This window comes from Phalangium opilio, unplaced genomic scaffold, assembly GCF_054372755.1.
Source record: "Phalangium opilio isolate 3A_F unplaced genomic scaffold, DU_Popi_V2 ptg000105l_1, whole genome shotgun sequence".
NCBI classification, from domain to species: domain Eukaryota; kingdom Metazoa; phylum Arthropoda; class Arachnida; order Opiliones; family Phalangiidae; genus Phalangium; species Phalangium opilio.
Window position 1 is genome coordinate 2,772,406 of NW_028324207.1, and position 19,323 is coordinate 2,791,728.

Below are 19,323 nucleotides of genomic sequence, written 5' to 3' on the forward strand. Positions count from 1 at the left end.
CGAGTAAAATTGATCGCTTTTCGAGTAAAATTGATCGCTTTTCGAGTAAAATTGATCGCTTTTCGAGTAAAATTGATCGCTTTTCGAGTAAAATTGATCGCTTTTCGAGTAAAATTGATCGCTTTTCCAGTAAAATTTATCGCTTTTCGGGTAAAATTGATCGCTTTTCGAGTAAAATTGATCGCTTTTCGAGTAAAATTGATCGCTTTTCGAGTAAAATTGATCGCTTTTCGAGTAAAATTGATCGCTTTTCCAGTAAAATTTATCGCTTTTCGGGTAAAATTGATCGCTTTTCGAGTAAAATTGATCGCTTTTCGAGTAAAATTGATCGCTTTTCGAGTAAAATTGATCGCTTTTCGAGTAAAATTGATCGCTTTTTCAGTAAAATTGATCGCTTTTCGAGTAAAATTGATCGCTTTTCGGGTAAAATTGATCGCTTTTCGGGTAAAATTGATCGCTTTTCGACTAAAATTGATCGCTTTTCGACTAAAAATTGATCGCTTTTCGAGTAAAATTTCGTCGCTTTTCGACTAAAATTGATCGCTTTTCGACTAAAATTGATCGCTTTTCGATTAAAATTGATCGCTTTTCGATTAAAATTGATCGCTTTTCGATTAAAATTGATCGCTTTTCGATTAAAATTGATCGCTTTTCGATTAAAATTGATCGCTTTTCGACTAAAATAGGTCGCTTTTCGACTAAAATAGGTCGCTTTTCGACTAAAATTGATCGCTTTTCGACTAAAAAATTATCGCTTTTCGACTAAAAAATTATCGCTTTTCGACTAAAATATATCAGTAATTTGGACGAAATTTGGCCTGTTTTGACGTCCCATACTATCCCATGCAGTTAATCATTACATCTATGAAACTCCCAAACTTATCAAAAATGAAACCACACTACGCATACCCTCTTGAATAATCCCTAAGTTTAGACATTTGTCGAAGTTTCAAAACCTCAGTTACAGTCCTTGGTGGCCAGAACCAATGTGTTCATTAGTACCTGTAACCCATGAAAATTAGTATTTCGCATTAATTTATCAATGAGAAAATTAAAAATGTTCTGGTCATGCAATTTTATGGCACGGGTTAATTGTTAGCAGTTCTTAAGAAAAAATTCTTAACTAAACATTTTTTTAGAACAGTGATGTCAAAACCAAGAGAATTCGCTCATTTGATCAAAAATCGATTCGGAAGCGCTGACAATATAAGTTCGGTCGGAAGTAAGTCGCTTAATCCACCTTATTCCCTTCCGCCGGAAGTTCGGCTTAGCTCGGGATTCATGGAGGTGAGTAACGGGAAGAAATTTGTCTGTCGTCCGCTACAAAACATATTTTTTGGCTTTTGTATCAGACGACAGACGAATTTCTTCCCGTTACTCACCCCCATGAATCCCGAGCTAAGCCGAACTTCCGGCGGAAGGGAATAAAGTGGATTACTTCCGACATTTTGAATTTAATCTCAATTTATTTAATAGAAGAAGGAATTGAAGAAGGTGAAAGGAATTTGCATGGAAGCGCTACATTTACCCACAAGTAAGTATTAACAATTAATACGCGTCTCTAACCATGGATTAACTAACACAATCCCTAGTGTTAGTTAATCCATGCTCTAACATCAGGAATCCATAAGATATGTTCCATAAGTTTGTCACTGGTTACAAACTGGTGCTTGTGATGAAGTGACGTAGGTGAAACGTCATAGATTCTCGTAAAGCGACGCCTGACCATGAACCTTCAATCTAAAGGACGCAGGGCCGGAAATAAGCACAGGACAATGGACATTGTCCAATAAAAATTTAAAATGTCCTATAATTTTCCTAAAAACTAAGGGGGTCACTGGACAGTTGACCAGTTAATTTTTCTCAAGTTTGACTATGAGGATGCGACACTATTTTTGCACACTCCAGTGGGCAATGTCCTATAAATTTTCCAATCAAAGAGGGGATCAGTGGACACATGTCCTATAAGAAATATTCCTTATTTCCGGCCCTGCCAGTGACCCCTGCTTTGACTATAAATAGTGTCGCTTCTCCATAGCCAAGCTATCAAAACTTTGGAACATTCATTGGTCAAACTGTCCAGTGACCCCCCTTAATTTAAAAAAAAATATATGAGACATTTTAAAATTTTATTGGACAATGTCCAGTGTCCTGTGCTTATTTCCGGCCTTGCTCAGAATATCGCGAAGTACCTGTTTGTCTAAGTTCTTAAAAGTGTTCTAATGTCTATGCCTTAGACCACTCGGCCATTACTGACCCGGTTATAGCGGATTAATTTTATCCCGAGATACATGATTTTGAATCTAAAAACGAATTATGTCAGCAGTGGAGTTCGAACCCACGCCCTCGTTAGAGGATCAGAGCTTTGCCCCCTTCGCGTGTGTCATAGGGTGAGTCGCTTGTGGCGCCATCTACACGCGGCGAGGTAAACTAAAATATTACTAATTCCATGTTAACACTCGAAGTTAAGCGGCCTCGACCGCGGTCAGTACTTGGGACGGAGAACACGCGGGTTCTAATTATGGATGTCAACTTCCCGGTTTTCGGTTAACCAGTATATTTAATTGGCCGGTTTAACCGATTCAAAAAACTGGCCAAAAAAACCGGTTTTTCAAAAAACCAGTTGTTGTCCGGTCGTTTATGATAAATGTTGAAAAATGTGATACTCCAACGTAAATTCAAAGACCAAAAATTAGTACCGAGTAGTTAATACCAATAGGTGTTAAGTAATGCCGTTTTCCATTGGCATTCTAGAATAGGCCAATGAAAAATTACTCGATAGATGGAGTAGTTTTCTTGGAGTGAGAACGAAAGTTCCTTTAAAATTTCATTATGCGCATCTATGTCTCCTTTGATATTGCTCCATGGTGGTAGATTGTTAGCAGCCAACTGAAGCTAAGTAACATTAAGTGACGAAAATGGAAAACTTTTAATTTTGTGAATTAAAAAAAAACCGATTCGGTTTTCGGTTTTTATTTTAAAAATCATCGTAAAAATCACTCCCAAATCATTCAAATCGGCTCCAAATCAGCAAATCAGTCAAATCATTCTCAAATCTTTGAAATCATCAAAATCGAGAAAGATTTCAAATCTTGTACGCTCTCATGAGTAATGACGGCCCCCTCGCATAAATCGAATTGCTTTACCGAAGGCTGCAGTGATATATCCATGAAGCGCAAGCTTCTATACTAAATCCGAGCGTAGTCTGCAATTCTCACTTGTCGTTCTCGAACTAGCTCGAGCTGTAAGTCTTTAGCATTACGAAGTAAGGTAGTGACTTACTTATTGAACATATCTTATAAACTTATGCTAATAGGATTAATTAATGCGGGTGGGGCTTAGGTTATTACCACACAAAACTGTAATTACTCTTAATTCCATTTGTTTCTAGTCTCTTTCAAAACACGAAATATGGTTCCGAAGACGAGAGTTCTAGTATTACTTCAGGCTCGAGGGAATTAGCCGGGGCAACGGGTGCCGCCGCTGTTTTGGGAGGTCACACGCTGAGTCCCCGTCATCAGCAGCAGCAACAAGCAGCGGCGGGAACTCATCAGGTGACGAGTACCGGTACGGCTTCGGAAGCTTCAATCCCTCCAAACTGCCCCACAATGTGGTTAGATTTAGAGCCAGTCATTCAAGAAATAAAAGACGAGTGTCACAGGCTGTCTGATGAATTAGATTCAGTCAAGGTCAGTATGTCTGCCAGAGTCCAGAGGTGTGCCAATACCACTTCTTGGGTGTCAGACCCCGTTACCAAATACCAACAATTTTCCTCGTCAAATACCCAATTAAATACCGAATAGTTAGGCCTTGGTAAACTATTTACTACCTGATAAACACAAGAGTTAAGCCTTGGTAAATTTTTTTCTTCCTGATTAATCACAAATAGATTAGCCAAATAATGGCGAAAAGATAAGCCTAATATTCGCGAAAATATAAGCCTTATATTCGCGAAAATATAAGCCTTATATTCGCGAAAAGATAAGCCTAATATTCGCGAATACACAATCCTAATATTCGCGAATACACAATCCTAATATTCGCGAATACACAATCCTAATATTCGCGAATACACAAGCCTAATATTCGCGAATACACAATCCTAATATTCGCGAATACACAATCCTAATATTCGCGAATACACAATCCTAATATTCGCGAATACACAAGCCTAATATTCGCGAATACACAAGCCTAATATTCGCGAATACACAAGCCTAATATTCGCGAATACACAATCCTAATATTCGCGAATACACAATCCTAATATTCGCGAATACACAATCCTAATATTCGCGAATACACAATCCTAATATTCGCGAAATGATAAGTCTAATATTCGCGAAATGATAAGTCTAATATTCGCGAAATGATAAGTCTAATATTCGCGAAATGATAAGTCTAATTTTCGCGAAATGATAAGTCTAATATTCGCGATAAGATAAGCCTAATGTTCGCGATAAGATAAGCCTAATATTCGCGAATACACAAGCCTGATATTCGCGAATACACAAGCCTAATATTCGCGAATACTCAAGCCTAATATTCGCGAATACACAAGCCTGATATTCGCGAATACACAAGCCTAATATTCGCGAATACACAAGCCTAATCACACAAACCAAGGAGAAAACATTTAGTAGCATTTTCATTGGTCGCCGAGTATTTCTAAAAATTTTGTTGTGGTTGATGGGAGATAATAAAATTCGGAGGTCCTTTTTTAAATATGGTGCAGTGCCAAGGCGGCAAGGTCCTATATTGTAGTCGAACTTGTCTTAAACCGAATAGTCAAATTCGTGTCGGAATAGGAAAATTGGGCTTATTGAATTATTCGGTTCGGAATTTGATTGAAATGGTTAACGGGCACACCTCTACTTTCTACACTCGCGAATTGCGGATGTCTGACGGTTAATTTCACTTTTCAGTCACAGATACAACAAGAGTATTCGTATTTTAATCAAGCTTTGCAAGAAGAAAGGTATAGGTATGAGGTAAGATTCAAAATTGGGCTTTTAATTGGCTGAGGTGGCCGTGTTAAAATATGCTTAGAAATAACTCGCCGAAACGTTCTCATTAATTATTATTATTAAATTTTCAAAGTTGCCATGCACAAATTTTGAAGATGAAAGTTTCTTTAAAAAATTAGTCCGCTTCAACCATAGCCGACTTGTATTAATAAAGGCCTATACGTAGGAAGCTACCCATGGGGCGGCATACCGATTTCTTAGTGACCGCTAGATGTCGTCCTTAGGGGGAAAAGTTTGTGGCGGGAACTTCAAAACGAAGAAAAATGCCAATAGAAGAAAGCTTACTTTTGTCTTGAGGTTGGGTTTTTTTTTTTTTTTTTTTTTTTTTGAATAAAGTAAGGCAGTTTGTTTTAGAAGTAATACATTTACTTAATAACAATATATTTGTCTTTATCTCAGTTAAAGTGCGTTTAGTAAAGTATGTCTTCTACTTCTCTATCACAGTACAAAGTAATATTTTCAAAATAAGTGTTTTCATTGGTACCTAACATATGAAATATTTTGAATCACATTAAAACGTAGCATATTTTTGGGGTAATTTATTGTTTGTACTTTAACTTTTTCTTCACGTCACTAATATCTTTGGCATAGTTGATCATTAGGGGTCTGACAAGCTTATCTAACATATCATTTAAGTTAATATATGTATCAGAGTAGGATTGAAAAAATTTAGTAACTTAAGCCGTTATTGCATACTTTAAAATAGCTAAAGTATTTTGGCGACGTAGAAACATTATGGCTTCTTTAACAAAATCAGTTACGAATCCTACGATGATGGATATATTTACCAAAAAACTACTGGGGTGTTTTAATAATAATAAATAAATAATCTAAGCTTTTGTCTATGAAGGGATTCCCACACTAAGCCTGTGGCTTGTTTACAGGTGGGTCCCTTTACAATGCATAGAGGGGTGGTGGCACCACGGTCCTGTAAATTTATATGAATTCAAATTTTTGAGCAATACTTTGGCTGAAAAATTCTCTCAAGACAAGATTTACATATTTCAAGCACAGAGTTAAAATATCCCAACTAATTAAATTTTAAATACAAGCATTAATTAGGAGCCTAGCTACATTATAAGCCTTTCGATTTATATTTTGATACGCAATATACCATATATATATTTATCAGAGTATATGAAAACTTGGCAGAATTTATATATTTATATATTTATAAATATAAATTTATATATATATATTGCTACTTAAATACATGTTTTTTCATTCATAACTTTTTTTCTATTTGCATAGAAGCCTAGACATAAAAAGGCTTAGCGAATATGTATACTTCGATAAATAAATAAATATATGCACAGGTAATTTGAAATTTTAATTATCATGTCTATGAAACCAAATTCAACTTCAAACCTCGAGGGTTGAGAGCAGACGGCTCTATCAGAATTTTCCCTCTAAAGTAGACATCTAGTGGTGGCAGATGACGACGCGAATTGCCAATATCAGAAAAAAAAACCGAGGATCACCTATAGGCCTTTATTAATACAAGTCGGCTATGCTTCAACGCTTGTTAATCTTAATTTCAGAACTAGTACTCGCTAAGCCTTGGCGTGCTCAAATGGCAAGCTCCCAAAGTTTTAACGCATATTTTAATGCCCTTAATGAATTAGAAATAACTTGTTTTCTACTTCACGCACTCTTATACATATTAATGTTTCTTTGTACATTGTGTTATATGTAATTGACTTGCTAGCTGTGAGAGAATGATTATAATTAAACTAATTAACACATTTTTTTGTTCTTTTGTTTTCAGAGGCTAGAAGAGCAAATGAATGACCTTATTGAACTGCATCAAAATGAAATAGAAAACCTTAAACAAGGAATTTCCGATATGGAGGAAAAAGTGCAATACCAAAGCGAAGAACGGTTAAGAGACGTTCACGAGGTTCTGGAGAGCTGTCAAACGAGGGTAACCCTAACCATAAGCTGCTTAGTTTTTGTACATATAAATGTATCACAAACCAAACCATAGAAAAGCCCATGTTGTAGGTTACAGAGGAATAGATGCACAATGAACGGGATCGAGTAATATTTATCGAGGGGTCGGACGCTTGTCAAAAACAGTTTGTTGGAAATCACTTTAACTAGTTGACTTTCCTTATGAATTCCAGTTTTGGTTTGGCAAAGCTAGAGACATTTGTGGGCGGGATTTATGCTTGCATGTATAAATCCCGCCCACTAGCCTTGGCCAAGCCAAATCCGGAGTTCAGGAAGAAAGTCCCCTTGTAGGGGAACCACTGGAGTCGCGCTATGCTTCAAAATATCTCTCTAAAATCTAGAAATCCCAAAAATACACATTGAATTCCGAAGTGTAATAGTTAATCTGGAAATCTACTGAAATCCCTCTAAATTCTTAAATCTCTTTCAAGATCTGAAGATATTATGGAAAATCTTAAAATATTCTTGAATGTTGTAACCCTCCGTAGAATAATTTAACTTAGGGAGAAAGACTCCCGAGGGCCATAAAAAGAAGTAAAGACAACTTACTTTAATAATCCAAAATAAGAAGACAATTCTTCTTTAGTTTATTAACGAAAACAACTAAGGGATAATGATCCCGTGACCCAACTTGGTTAATACAATATAACTCCGTATCAATGTTACAAAAGGAGAGAACTAGTCTCTTCAACAGTCAACAGTAGAACTGATAACTCAACTGATAACATATTCTATATTACAACTGTGGAAGGGGGAGTGGCTTGTAACATGGAGGCTAGATATGCCCTGCCAGAACCAAGGAGTGGAAACTCCAAAGATTCTGGCAGCCATGTTACATCGTCTTCTAAATCTAAAAATCTCCATTTAAATGTGAAAATCTCATTCTACATCGTAAAATCTGAACAAGATATCAAGATTTTTAAAATTTCAGTTGAAGTCTGGTGTGAAAACCCGAGTCAAAATCATGTCAAAATGCTAAAAGCAAATGTCGGCTTTTGTGGCACTGATAATATTCTGGCTGATCTTCAACACGCAAATTTTACTTTGCCAAAGGCAGGAGCCAATCAGAACTTATCCGGAGCTTAAGCTAGCCTTTACCAGTCCACTCCACCCCTCGATTCTGGGAACATCTAGTGGCATTTGTTTAAACTAAACCACAGCAGCCGAGACTTGCTAAGAAGCATAGCTAGGGTCCAGTGACCTTCCTACTGAACTCCGGGTTTAGCTTGGCAAAGGCTAGTGGGTGGGATTTATAAATGCACTTATAAATCCCGCCCACAAATGTCTCCTGCCTTCGCCAAGCCAAAACTGGATCTCACAAAGAAAGTCACCTTCTAGGGGATCTACTGGTCCCGAGCTTTGCTTTAACGTCTGCCCCCTCGATATTTATTTTTGACTACTGTAACCAAAAATATATCAGAAGTCAATATGTCAATTAGGTTACTTAATTGCGCTGTATGGGTCCAAGTGCGATAAATTTGGGTTCTTGGGGAAATTTTAGGTGCAAAATTATCTAGAACATTTGCCTCAAGTGACACCTTGCACTAATAATAGAAACTTCGCTTCCCGGACAAGACAGTCCATTAAAAATACGGCTCACAAAAGCTATTAGTGATGCCAGCGCGCCTAGCGGAATTTTATGAAAACTTGGCGGACAAACAAGATAGCACGTGCATTATTTTGTTATTCATCGCGCGTGCGCGCATTATTCGCAACGATTTTTGAGAATTCAACTTGGTCCAATGCTTAGGAAAAGGTACAAATTTAACGCCTTTCACATTAGTGGGGTCAGAGTGCACTTATTACAAATGTCCTAACCGCCCGCTTACAAAGCTCCTGATTTGTTGAAAAGTCCCGCATGCGCCGTGTAAACCGGATGGGTAACATATTTACATACGGGAAACGAGAGAAGGTAGTCTTTTCTTTCCCCCCCCCCTCTTATTTCAATGGCTTTTGTGAGTCAAACCGAATTGCCTTACCAAAGGCTAGAGTGTCAAGTCCCGGTGGTAAAGCTTCACTTAGTCCAAGGTGACACGTCCCTAAACAGTTTAGGATTATTGGAGGCTTTTAGGGATGACCCCTTAAATTTAAGTAAAGGCTCTTTCACACAATCCAAGTAGTTGATTCAACTCTGATCGTCTGAACGAGACTTGGAAACTAAAAGATCATTTCGATTTCTTTAAGGGGTTGTCTGCAAAACACTTAGGGTGTGACAAAATGTCGTAGAACATTTTTGAATCGTGTTACATTTATTTTATAAGCAGTAGGAAGCAAACCTTGGTATATGGCACTATGTTATAAAGGATTGATATTTTGGCAAAAATTCCACAAGGCTCATGGTGACAATATTTTTACGTGTTTGACTTCCACTGAATTCTAGGATGTTGCCAAACTAAATAGTTTTCGGTTCCGCCATCTGGTGGCCAAGTAGGTTTAAGTGTGTTTTGACGTTTGTAATAAATGTGTAAAGAGCTTCATTCTTATGGTATGTTAAAAGTTCCATTAGTAAATATCACTTAACATTCGAGATAAAGAACGAAAAAAATATCGAAAATTGCACAAAATCAGTCATTTTTGTTCAATGATTACTCTTAAACGCGCAAGTGAATTGCGATGCGCTTTACTTTAAAATGTAATGCAAATGTCATACTATAGAAATACGCAGAAGGATATTTGCTCTTTTCACATTACAAACGTCAAAATACACTTAAGACTACTAGGAGGCTGGCAAACCTGGCCACCAGATGGCGCACCCGAAAACTATTTAGTTTGGAAATTAATGTCCTAGAACTCAGTGGAAGTCAAACATGTACAAATATTGTCACTATGAGTCTTCTGGAATTTTTTTGCCAAAATATCGTTCTTTTGTAACGTAGTGTATGGGTGTGCCTTTCGGTTTCTCAGAGCAGCAGATAGCATAGTCCATTCGAATATTCCGCTTAAGCCTGGTTTTCACTGCCGAAAATTTCACGGAACTGTAAAAAATATTCCGCAAAATTTTGCGGAAAATTCCTTAAACGGCGGCAAAACGTTTTCACTAAAACTTGTAATATGAAAGAGTGCGAGCTCGTGGAGACCAAGGCTTAAATACTCAAGATCGTTGTGTTATATATTACGGCCGAACATCTTGCTTCCATGAGCACAGTGGGCTTCTGATTTGGTGTAGTTTTAAAAGTAATTAACGTACGTCTATGTCTACGTTATTCTAGGTTTCACGTATGGAGCACCAGCAACACCAACACTTTCAACAGCTGGTGACTTTAGATACGCTGGATAATTCTCACGCCCGAGCCTTGGTTCTGAAGCTCATCAACGTCGTCTTGATGGTCCTTCAGCTATTGCTTTTACTCGTTGCCACATTGGCAAATATTGCCATGCCTTTTTTACAAAGCCGGTAAGTATCCTTTCGCGTCTTCTTTACTTGCATTTGGGAAGGGAAGTATCTATTTCAGAAGAATATTAGGTCTCGGAATTCGACGGGTATTCGCGAATTTTAGGCCTGGGAATTCGACGGGTATTCGCGAATTTTAGGCCTGGGAATTCGACTGGTATTCGCGAATTTTAGGCCTGGGAATTCGACGGGTATTCGCGAATTTTAGGCCTGGGAATTCGACGGATATTCGCGAATTTTAGGCCTGGGAATTCGACTGGTATTCGCGAATTTTAGGCCTGGGAATTCGACGGGTATTCGCGAATTTTAGGCCTGGGAATTCGACGGGTATTCGCGAATTTTAGGCCTGGGAATTCGACTGGTATTCGCGAATTTTAGGCCTGGGAATTCGACTGGTATTCGCGAATTTTAGGCCTGGGAATTCGACGGGTATTCGCGAATTTTAGGCCTGGGAATTCGACTGGTATTCGCGAATTTTAGGCCTGGGAATTCGACTGGTATTCGCGAATTTTAGGCCTGGGAATTCGACGGGTATTCGCGAATTTTAGGCCTGGGAATTCGACGGGTATTCGCGAATTTTAGGCCTGGGAATTCGACGGGTATTCGCGAATTTTAGGCCTGGGAATTCGACGGGTATTCGCGAATTTTAGGCCTGGGAATTCGACTGGTATTCGCGAATTTTAGGCCTGGGAACTCGACGGGTATTCGCGAATTTTAGGCCTGGGAATTCGACGGGTATTCGCGAATTTTAGGCCTGGGAATTCGACGGGTATTCGCGAATTTTAGGCCTGGGAATTCGACGGGTATTCGCGAATTTTAGGCCTGGGAATTCGACGGGTATTCGCGAATTTTAGGCCTGGGAATTCGACGGGTGTTCGCGAATTTTAGGCCTGGGAATTCGACTGGTATTTGCGAATTTTAGGCCTGGGAATTCGACTGGTATTCGCGAATTTTTGGCCTGGGAATTCGACGGGTATTCGCGAATTTTAGGCCTGGGAATTCGACGGGTATTCGAGAAAATCGGGCCTCGGAACTAGACGAGTATTCGAGAAAATCGGGCCTCGGAACTAGACGAGTATTCGCGAATATTAGGCCCGGGAATTCGACTAGTATTCGCGAATATTAGGCCTCGGAATTCGACCGGTATTCGCGAATATTAGGCCTCAGAATTCGACCGGTATTCGCGAATATTAGGCCTCGGAATTAGACGATTATTCGCGAATATTAGGCCTCGGAACTAGACGAGTATTCGCGAATATTAGGCCTCGGAATTAGACGATTATTCGCGAATATTATGCCTCGGAACTAGACGATTATTCGCGAATATTAGGCCTGGTAATTCGACTGGTATTCGCGAATTTTTGGCCTGGGAATTCGACTGGTATTCGCGAATTTTTGGCCTGGGAATTCGACGGGTATTCGAGAAAATCGGGCCTCGGAACTAGACGAGTATTCGCGAATATTAGGCCCGGGAATTCGACTAGTATTCGCGAATATTAGGCCTCGGAATTCGACCGGTATTCGCGAATATTAGGCCTCGGAATTCGACCGGTATTCGCGAATATTAGGGCCTCGGAACTAGACGAGTATTCGCGAATATTAGGGCCATGGAAATAGATACTTACCTTCCACTCTTACTTCAATATTAGAAATTAAGAAAATAAATTAATATTAATTACTTTTTTTGTGTGTGTTTCAGCGTTCGTATATTAACTACCACTTTGTTAATATTGGTTATTGTGGTAATATGTCGTCAATGTCCCGAAGTATTTTCCTGGAGCAATCAAATAATAGAGCGTTATTTGCCAAAACGAACTACGAGTTAAGAATGCGCCCCGGAACTAAAACCATTTTAAATTCCTATATTAAATGAACAAGCCCGTATTTATAAAACAGTATCAATAAAATAGTCCAGGATAGAAATTAAGCAATCCTTCCTTAGAACAATTAAAAGATCAGTAACGCCCCCTTTTACCACACGCGATTTAAAACAAATAAAACAATGCAAAAAAATTATAAATTACGTACGTTTTTCTTTTTGAAAGTATTATACTTAGACTGTAAATGTAGGAAGCAAATAGCAGAACGTTCCTTTACATTCCAATTATTGTGTGCATAATCCCAAAAAAAATAAATGATTTGTATATAGTTTTTGTCTGCAATGCGGGAAAGATTAAAACAAAAAAAAAACATGTTTCTAAAAATTGTTACTAATAAATATACGTATTTCCCAAATTATTGAGAATTCTGTTTCATTTATTTCTTATATTACTTCTGATTATATAATACTAGCTGTTACCCGCGGCGTCGCGCGCGTGTAATAAGAACTTCCATCAAAATGATATAAAGAATGGGTAGATTTTACTGATGACTGATATTTTTTTAGCACCCTATAGGAGCGAGGGCACTCGGCGTTGCCCGTCAGCCCGTCGGAACATTTTTTATTATTTTTCACGCGGACATTATTCCATAAAGAAGGGTTTTACGTTTTTGGCCGCCATTTAAAAAGATGGCAACAAATCGAACCCGAAAGACCATTCAACTCGCCTATAGGTCAAAGGAAACCAGTGTACTAAATATTTTCGAAATCGTTTGAAACGCGCGGACTCTGTTGCATAGAGAAGATTTTTTACATTTCTGGTCGCCATTTTTTAAGATGGCGGCGGATTGGAAAAATCTTTCTTAGTACGCGCCTACTACTTATGAGTAACGTTCCTGCAAATTTTCAGCCTTCTAGGGCAAGCGGTTTAGGCTGGGCGTTGATTATCAGTCAGTCTGTCAGTCAGTCAGTCAGTCAGGACTTTGATTTATATAGATATAGATAGAAAAATTTCTTCCCATATATGGCAACGTGCAACTTAAAGAGTTAGTGCCATAATTTTCGTCATCCACAAACTTATAATACGAAAAAAATCCTTAAAATCTAGTTTATTATGATGTGTTTACTTTTGTATTTTGTTTCGTAGAAATTTATAAAATTGCAATCAAAGTATTGTACAGTTTGGAAAAGGCCTAGTTAAATTTTGTTTCGTTTGATGACGTAGTAAGGAGAAATTTTCTCTCTAGATGTCGCTCACGTGACGCCTGTTAGTGTCTCAGCGCCGCGTTAAGCCTAATTTATTCAGATTCGCGCGGCATTAGTAGGCTCGGAAGTCTCGGGCGCACGCGCTTGCCTTTTCCGCGAGATGCCGTGAGTGACGTAGCAAGGAGAAAAACCCGCCAAATATCTTCTCCGCAAATTTGCTTTTGCCCCCAAAATTTCAAGTTTTTGAAGTGTTTTTTCTGTGTTTCCCTCATATTGAAATATTTATTAAGCATATTTTTGGAATCAGAAGGTTTTCTTTAGATTTGAGATAACTTTTAAACCACGTCGCTATTCCTTTAAAGGGAATGAGAAGCTTCGTTTGGAAAACATCTGATTTATATAACAAAAGATATAATTAATTTCTGTGAATTCAAAAATATCAAGCTTTTAATTCAACGATTTCTGGTTATTTGGCAATATCCATTTGAAAATGCTTCATATTTGAAATCCTCTTTTTATGAAAGGCTAAAACGTTTCCCGTAGGCTGACGTCACTGATATATTTTTCACGTGAGATGGTGCCACTCTCTCCGCTATCAGACCCAGAGTTTGGACTGGCGAGAAGCTCGAGACGCGTATAGGATTCCCACGCTTTTTTTTTCCTCACGGCATAGTGATGTCATCAAACGGGCGAACAAACTAAAAAAACTAAATTCATGCTTTTTACCCCAAAACCCAAAATGACCAAGCATGCAGAAGCTGTGGATAGTATATATTACGGAAAAATAGCGCGAGTCAAATCTTACAAATATTTGGGCATATGGATTGAAGAATCATTAAGATGGACGGAAAAAAATCATTATGTCTCAAGGAAGGTCAGATCAAGGATATGGCTACTCAAGCCACTACAAAACCACCTAGACACAGAAACACTAAGGATGTTATATATTGCTTGCATTAAACCGGTGATGGATTACGGTAATCTCTTTTACGGGAATGCTAACAAAACAACCTTCTCACAATTACACGCCTTATATATTGCTTGCGCGAAATTCATTACGAAAGCCACAAAATATTCGTCGGCCACAAAAGCGGTTGCAAACTCTAATACAGATACGCCGTACCAAAGTTATTTAAGAAATATGTTAGTATTTTTGTACAAAATTAAAAACAATCTTGTACCGCAATATGTACTCGGCCGGTTTCCTACAAGTAAACAAAAACACAATATGCGGAATGATACAAATTTTTACGTCGAAACATTCACCTCAAAATATCGGAATAAAAGCGTTAAGCACAAGGGCGTTAGTCTCTGGAATGATCTCAACAATGCCACAAAAGCCCTAAACTCCATAAATACTTTTAAAAACGACATAAACAGTTACATTAAGACAATCTTAAATTAAGAACTTTATATTTTATTTATTTTATTAATTTAATTGAAACGAAATAAATTTGTTAGCACGGACATCTTTGTAAACAAGAATTATCTTAAAGATTGTTTCCGAATAAAAAGCCTTTTATTATTATTATTATTAGTGCTGTCAAATGACAAAAAATGCTAGGAAGTGTTGTTAAATTACTAAAAACTGGTTGAAAGTGTTGCGAATGATAAAAAAAAAGTGGTTGAAAGGGATAAATGTCTACTGTTCGACTCTAAGGCGCTGTAAAAACATACGGAAAGCGTGTTAAAATAACAAATTCAGTCAAAATTTTGGTTCTGTGTAATGAAAAACAAATAAACCCAAAAAAATAAACAGTTTATAGGAAGAGTTGAAAATTTTTTCTAGCATTATTTTAAACATAGTATATGAGATTCGCCAGCATGTACGTGATTGGTTGAATTTATCATATTATAGAAAGACGCTACATGGTATGACCTTATAAAATACAACGCAGATCCCAAGATAAGGCAATTCTTAAGCTGTCCACAATATTTCTAAATAGGTCAACCAATTTAATACGTTAACGTAATTTATTAAAACCGTTTAAATCGATTTAACCAGCTTTGATCAAATATTTTCTATACGAAGTGAAAATGTCACTTTTTGGTGGGCATCGTCCACCGATACATCACTAATTTAAATGGTGTAGGTGTCCCAATGCTGATTTGGTCGACGGAGATGGACGGCTGAGCACGTCATATATATGCATATAAGTCTAACTTTAAAGATAAGAAATAAACGTTCGTATGTAAGTCCATCACCACACAATATCATATCCAATAGGGCCTATAATTGTTTTGTGGATTTTCTTTAACTATGTCTGGCCTTGAATTTCTAAACGTCAAAGATATATATCAATAAAATATGGTTGAAACGTTGTCAAATACTAAATTTCATTAAAAAACGGTTGGACGAGAAATGTTTCATTGAAAATTGATCTTAAATAACTAATTTCAATAGGAAGATCTGCTTTTTCTATAAAATACGGTTGAAAGTGTTGTTATATGAGTAAAAGGTAGTTGCAAGTGTTAGAATAGAGCTATTTCAGTGGGGGAAAAATTTCGTCTGCTACGAAAATTGGGCCTGCCTTTGAGTGTAGAGGGCGGCCATTTTGTGAGGGTTTTCTCTATGGGCAAATAGCATTGGTGACGTAGCCATTACCCCCTCTGAAATAGCTCTATTGACTAAAAGTGGTTGAAAGTCTTTATAAATGAGAAAAAATGGTTTTAATGACTTTATAGTGGTTGAAAGACAACAACAAGGTTGAAAATATCGTTAGATGACAAATAAATTGGTTGAAAGTCTAATAAAACACGTGCTGAAGAAAAAAAAAAATACGGGTGTGGCGGCCCTCCCCTGGTCCAGAGGTTTGGTCCCCTGACACTTTCTTCCAATGGCTTTGGTATATCATACTCTACTCAAACCAGTAGCGTCGCTAGGGTTTGAAATTTGGGGGGGGGGGCTAAATCTGGGCAAACTAGTTATTATAAGAACTTAATAGGGTATCTTATTTCACAGACCCAATCGTTTCAACACTTGTGGATAGATGAAGAATTAACATACATATTATCTATTATCTAATGAATATAAAAATGCGTTTACACTATATATAAATGTAGTAAAGCTGAATTAAAAAGAAAACACCAAATTTGAAATGTTAATATCAAAAGATGTTCTTGGAATATTAAGATGAAACGGAGCTCTATAGCTACACAACTACTTAAAGAATCGTAATGCCGAAAAATATTTAAAATATTTCCATTTCATATTCTGCAAAAAGGAAATGTTATCGTTTTGTAAGACATCTTATCATCCTACTCGCTTTATATTAACTTTGATGTGCGTGTAGTGTTTCGATTCGGATGCAATCTTCATTACTCGTTCTATATAAACTCTCACTTGTGTCATTACATAGAAATAAGTTTATCTTAAATAATTAATTAAATATAAATGATATTAATTATTTTAATCGCCAGTAAATAACTTTAAAAATAGTTAAATCGTTTCAAATAAATTTGTTCCTATTATCTTTCGAAACTAATATTGACGTTTAAAGTGAAGAGTACCCCTCTCACCCGCCTTCTTCAAATTTTGGGGTATATATACGATTCGTTCCATTACAATAATAGATAAAAACGCATTCGCGTGAGCCGATGGTGGAAGCCCTGCCATTGGGAGGCTAGACGTTTCTCGTAACCCTAGCCGATCGCCGCGTATATCTTAAAACCAAACGATAACGATGGAGAAGAAGCCGGAATGGACAACGACTTGAGGATGGTGGTGCATAGAAGCTGGTGTCAATGTGGGATTGACGAAGAACAGAAGATGATGGTGCTTACGAGCCAGCAAGTACAGTCGTCTCCAGTGAAAACTTTCTCTCCCGCGACGACTTGTTCATTCATTAGTACCCCAAATATTAGGTCTTGTGAAAGAAATTAAAAAACCAAAGTTAACCGTCACTTTTTCACAATCCAAGTTGGTGATGATGGTTCTCATCAACTAGGATGAAAAATGGTTTTTTATTAAATGAAGAAGTTATATTTTGTTAGGAATATTATATATATATATGTGAATGTGAGTTCAAGTATGCGTGCAGGATAAAACTCACAGTTTAAGGATAATAAAGGGAAAAATTCATGCGTGCTTGTTCTTCAGGCAATGCTTCAGCGACACTGTATTATCAAAAATTGCCCAATGAACTAAGGTCAAAGTTCATTTGGCCATTTCATATAAATAGAGCATAACAATGAGGTGTAGAGAACATTCACTATGCCGAGATTAAGTAATTTAGATCGAGAAAGGTTAATAGCTCTTCATGAAGCCGGTCGAAGTGTTGCGCAAATAGCCTTTCAACTTAATTGCTCAAAACCAACCGTAAGATATTGGATCGCAGCTCACGTAGATAATGGTCGCCTAACTGATTTTCCAAGACCTGGAGCACAACGAGTTACGACACCAGAAGAGGATGAAGTTATTGCAGCCATCGCTTTCAACAACCCGACAATCACGTGTCGTCCCATAAAATTCCTCATGGACTTAGAAGCTTCGGAACAAACTATTAGAAGAAGGATTCGTGCTTCCGGGCTTCGAAGCCGCATCGCAGCCAACAAGCCTTTCCTGAAGCCGGAGCAAGAAGCACAACGACTGGGCTTTGCCCGCGATTATTTGCATTGGGGAAATGAATGGAATCAGGTTATTATAAGCGACGAGTCAACATTTTGCTCCAGCCAAAATCACCAGTGTCGGGTATGGAGGGAGATAGGCTGCAGGTATGATCCTTCATTCATTAATTCTCGAAAGAATAGTGGTCGTTTTTCCGTTCCTGTTTGGGGTTACATTAGTCGAGAAGGGCTAGGTTGTTTGGTGCGCATCGATGGGCATTTGAACTCAGAAAAATATATAGACATAATTGAGCACAGCTTCGTTCCTCACGTCCTCGACAACTACTTTCCGGATGGAAAATTCACTTTTCAACAAGACAACTCTAGGATTCACACTTCGCACGCAACGCTGCAATATTTTCGGGAGTATCGTCCAGAAAATGCTCTTCTTAGATGGCCAACATGTTCACCAGATCTGTCTCCAATTGAAAACGTTTGGGCGGAAATGAAGAAGAGCATGGGACGGATTGCTGTGGCGCCTCAAAACGCAGATGAGCTTTGGGCTATGGTGAAGGTTGCCTGGGAGGAAATCAGTGAAATACGAAACTACACGGCGGAGTTGTTCGCGTCGATGCCACGAAGGTTACAAAACGTCATCGATGTTAACGGAAAGATGACAAGACATTGATTAAATTTATAACTCTAAGAACCCTATTTAATTACACTTTAATGATTCATATTGAAATAAATAAACTGCTTGCCCACGTAAAAACCTTTGAATAAATTTAGTTGCAATCGCAATAACGTGTTTGGAACTGATTTTTAACAAGTTTGCCACGCATTTTCCCATTTATTATTCTAAACTGCGAGTTATATCCTGCACGCAGATTTGACCTCATATTCATATATATAATATTCCTTACAAAATATAACTTCTTCATTTAATAAAAAACCATTTTTCATCCTAGTTGATGAGAACAATACTCACCTACTTAGATTGTTAAAAGTGACGATTAACTTTAGGTTTTTTAATTTCTTTCACAAGACCTAATATTTGGGGTACTAATGAATGAACAAGACGTCGCGGGAGAGAAAGTTTTCATTGGAGACGACTGTACAGGCTAGTGTCCATGTGGGGTGGACAAAGACTAGCAGATTGTGGTCCTTAGAAACCGGTTAGTAAAGACTAGTGTTGGCAGATGAATGTCTAAATTTCCGTGAACCGCGAACGCGTTCCGGAAATCGGGTATTTGTTTGCTCCGTTTTGTAAACTGCGAACGCGGTCACGTGGGGTGTGACAGACAGACAGACAGACAGACACGTCCAGTGTAATACCTCTCCGTGACGTCATCGTCACTCGGAGAGGTAAAAAAAATATCATT

The 19,323-nt window shown here is 37.8% G+C and overlaps 1 protein-coding gene across 8 annotated transcripts in view; it reads left to right on the forward strand.

Moving 5' to 3' along the window:
* LOC149625253 (transmembrane and coiled-coil domains protein 2-like) overlaps positions 1-12,606 on the forward strand; it is a 29,316-nt gene extending 16,710 nt beyond the window's left edge. For all 8 annotated transcript variants that reach the window (XM_089852047.1, XM_089852048.1, XM_089852049.1 and 5 more), the window contains 7 exons: positions 1,140-1,222; positions 1,477-1,534; positions 3,392-3,689; positions 4,926-4,991; positions 6,796-6,951; positions 10,190-10,374; positions 12,071-12,606. In XM_089852047.1, the coding sequence (XP_089708173.1) occupies positions 1,140-1,222; positions 1,477-1,534; positions 3,392-3,689; positions 4,926-4,991; positions 6,796-6,951; positions 10,190-10,374; positions 12,071-12,197 (973 nt within the window). In that variant the 3' untranslated portion in view covers positions 12,198-12,606. The remainder of the gene's footprint in view (positions 1-1,139; positions 1,223-1,476; positions 1,535-3,391; positions 3,690-4,925; positions 4,992-6,795; positions 6,952-10,189; positions 10,375-12,070) is intronic.
* Positions 12,607-19,323: the final 6,717 nt, after the last annotated feature.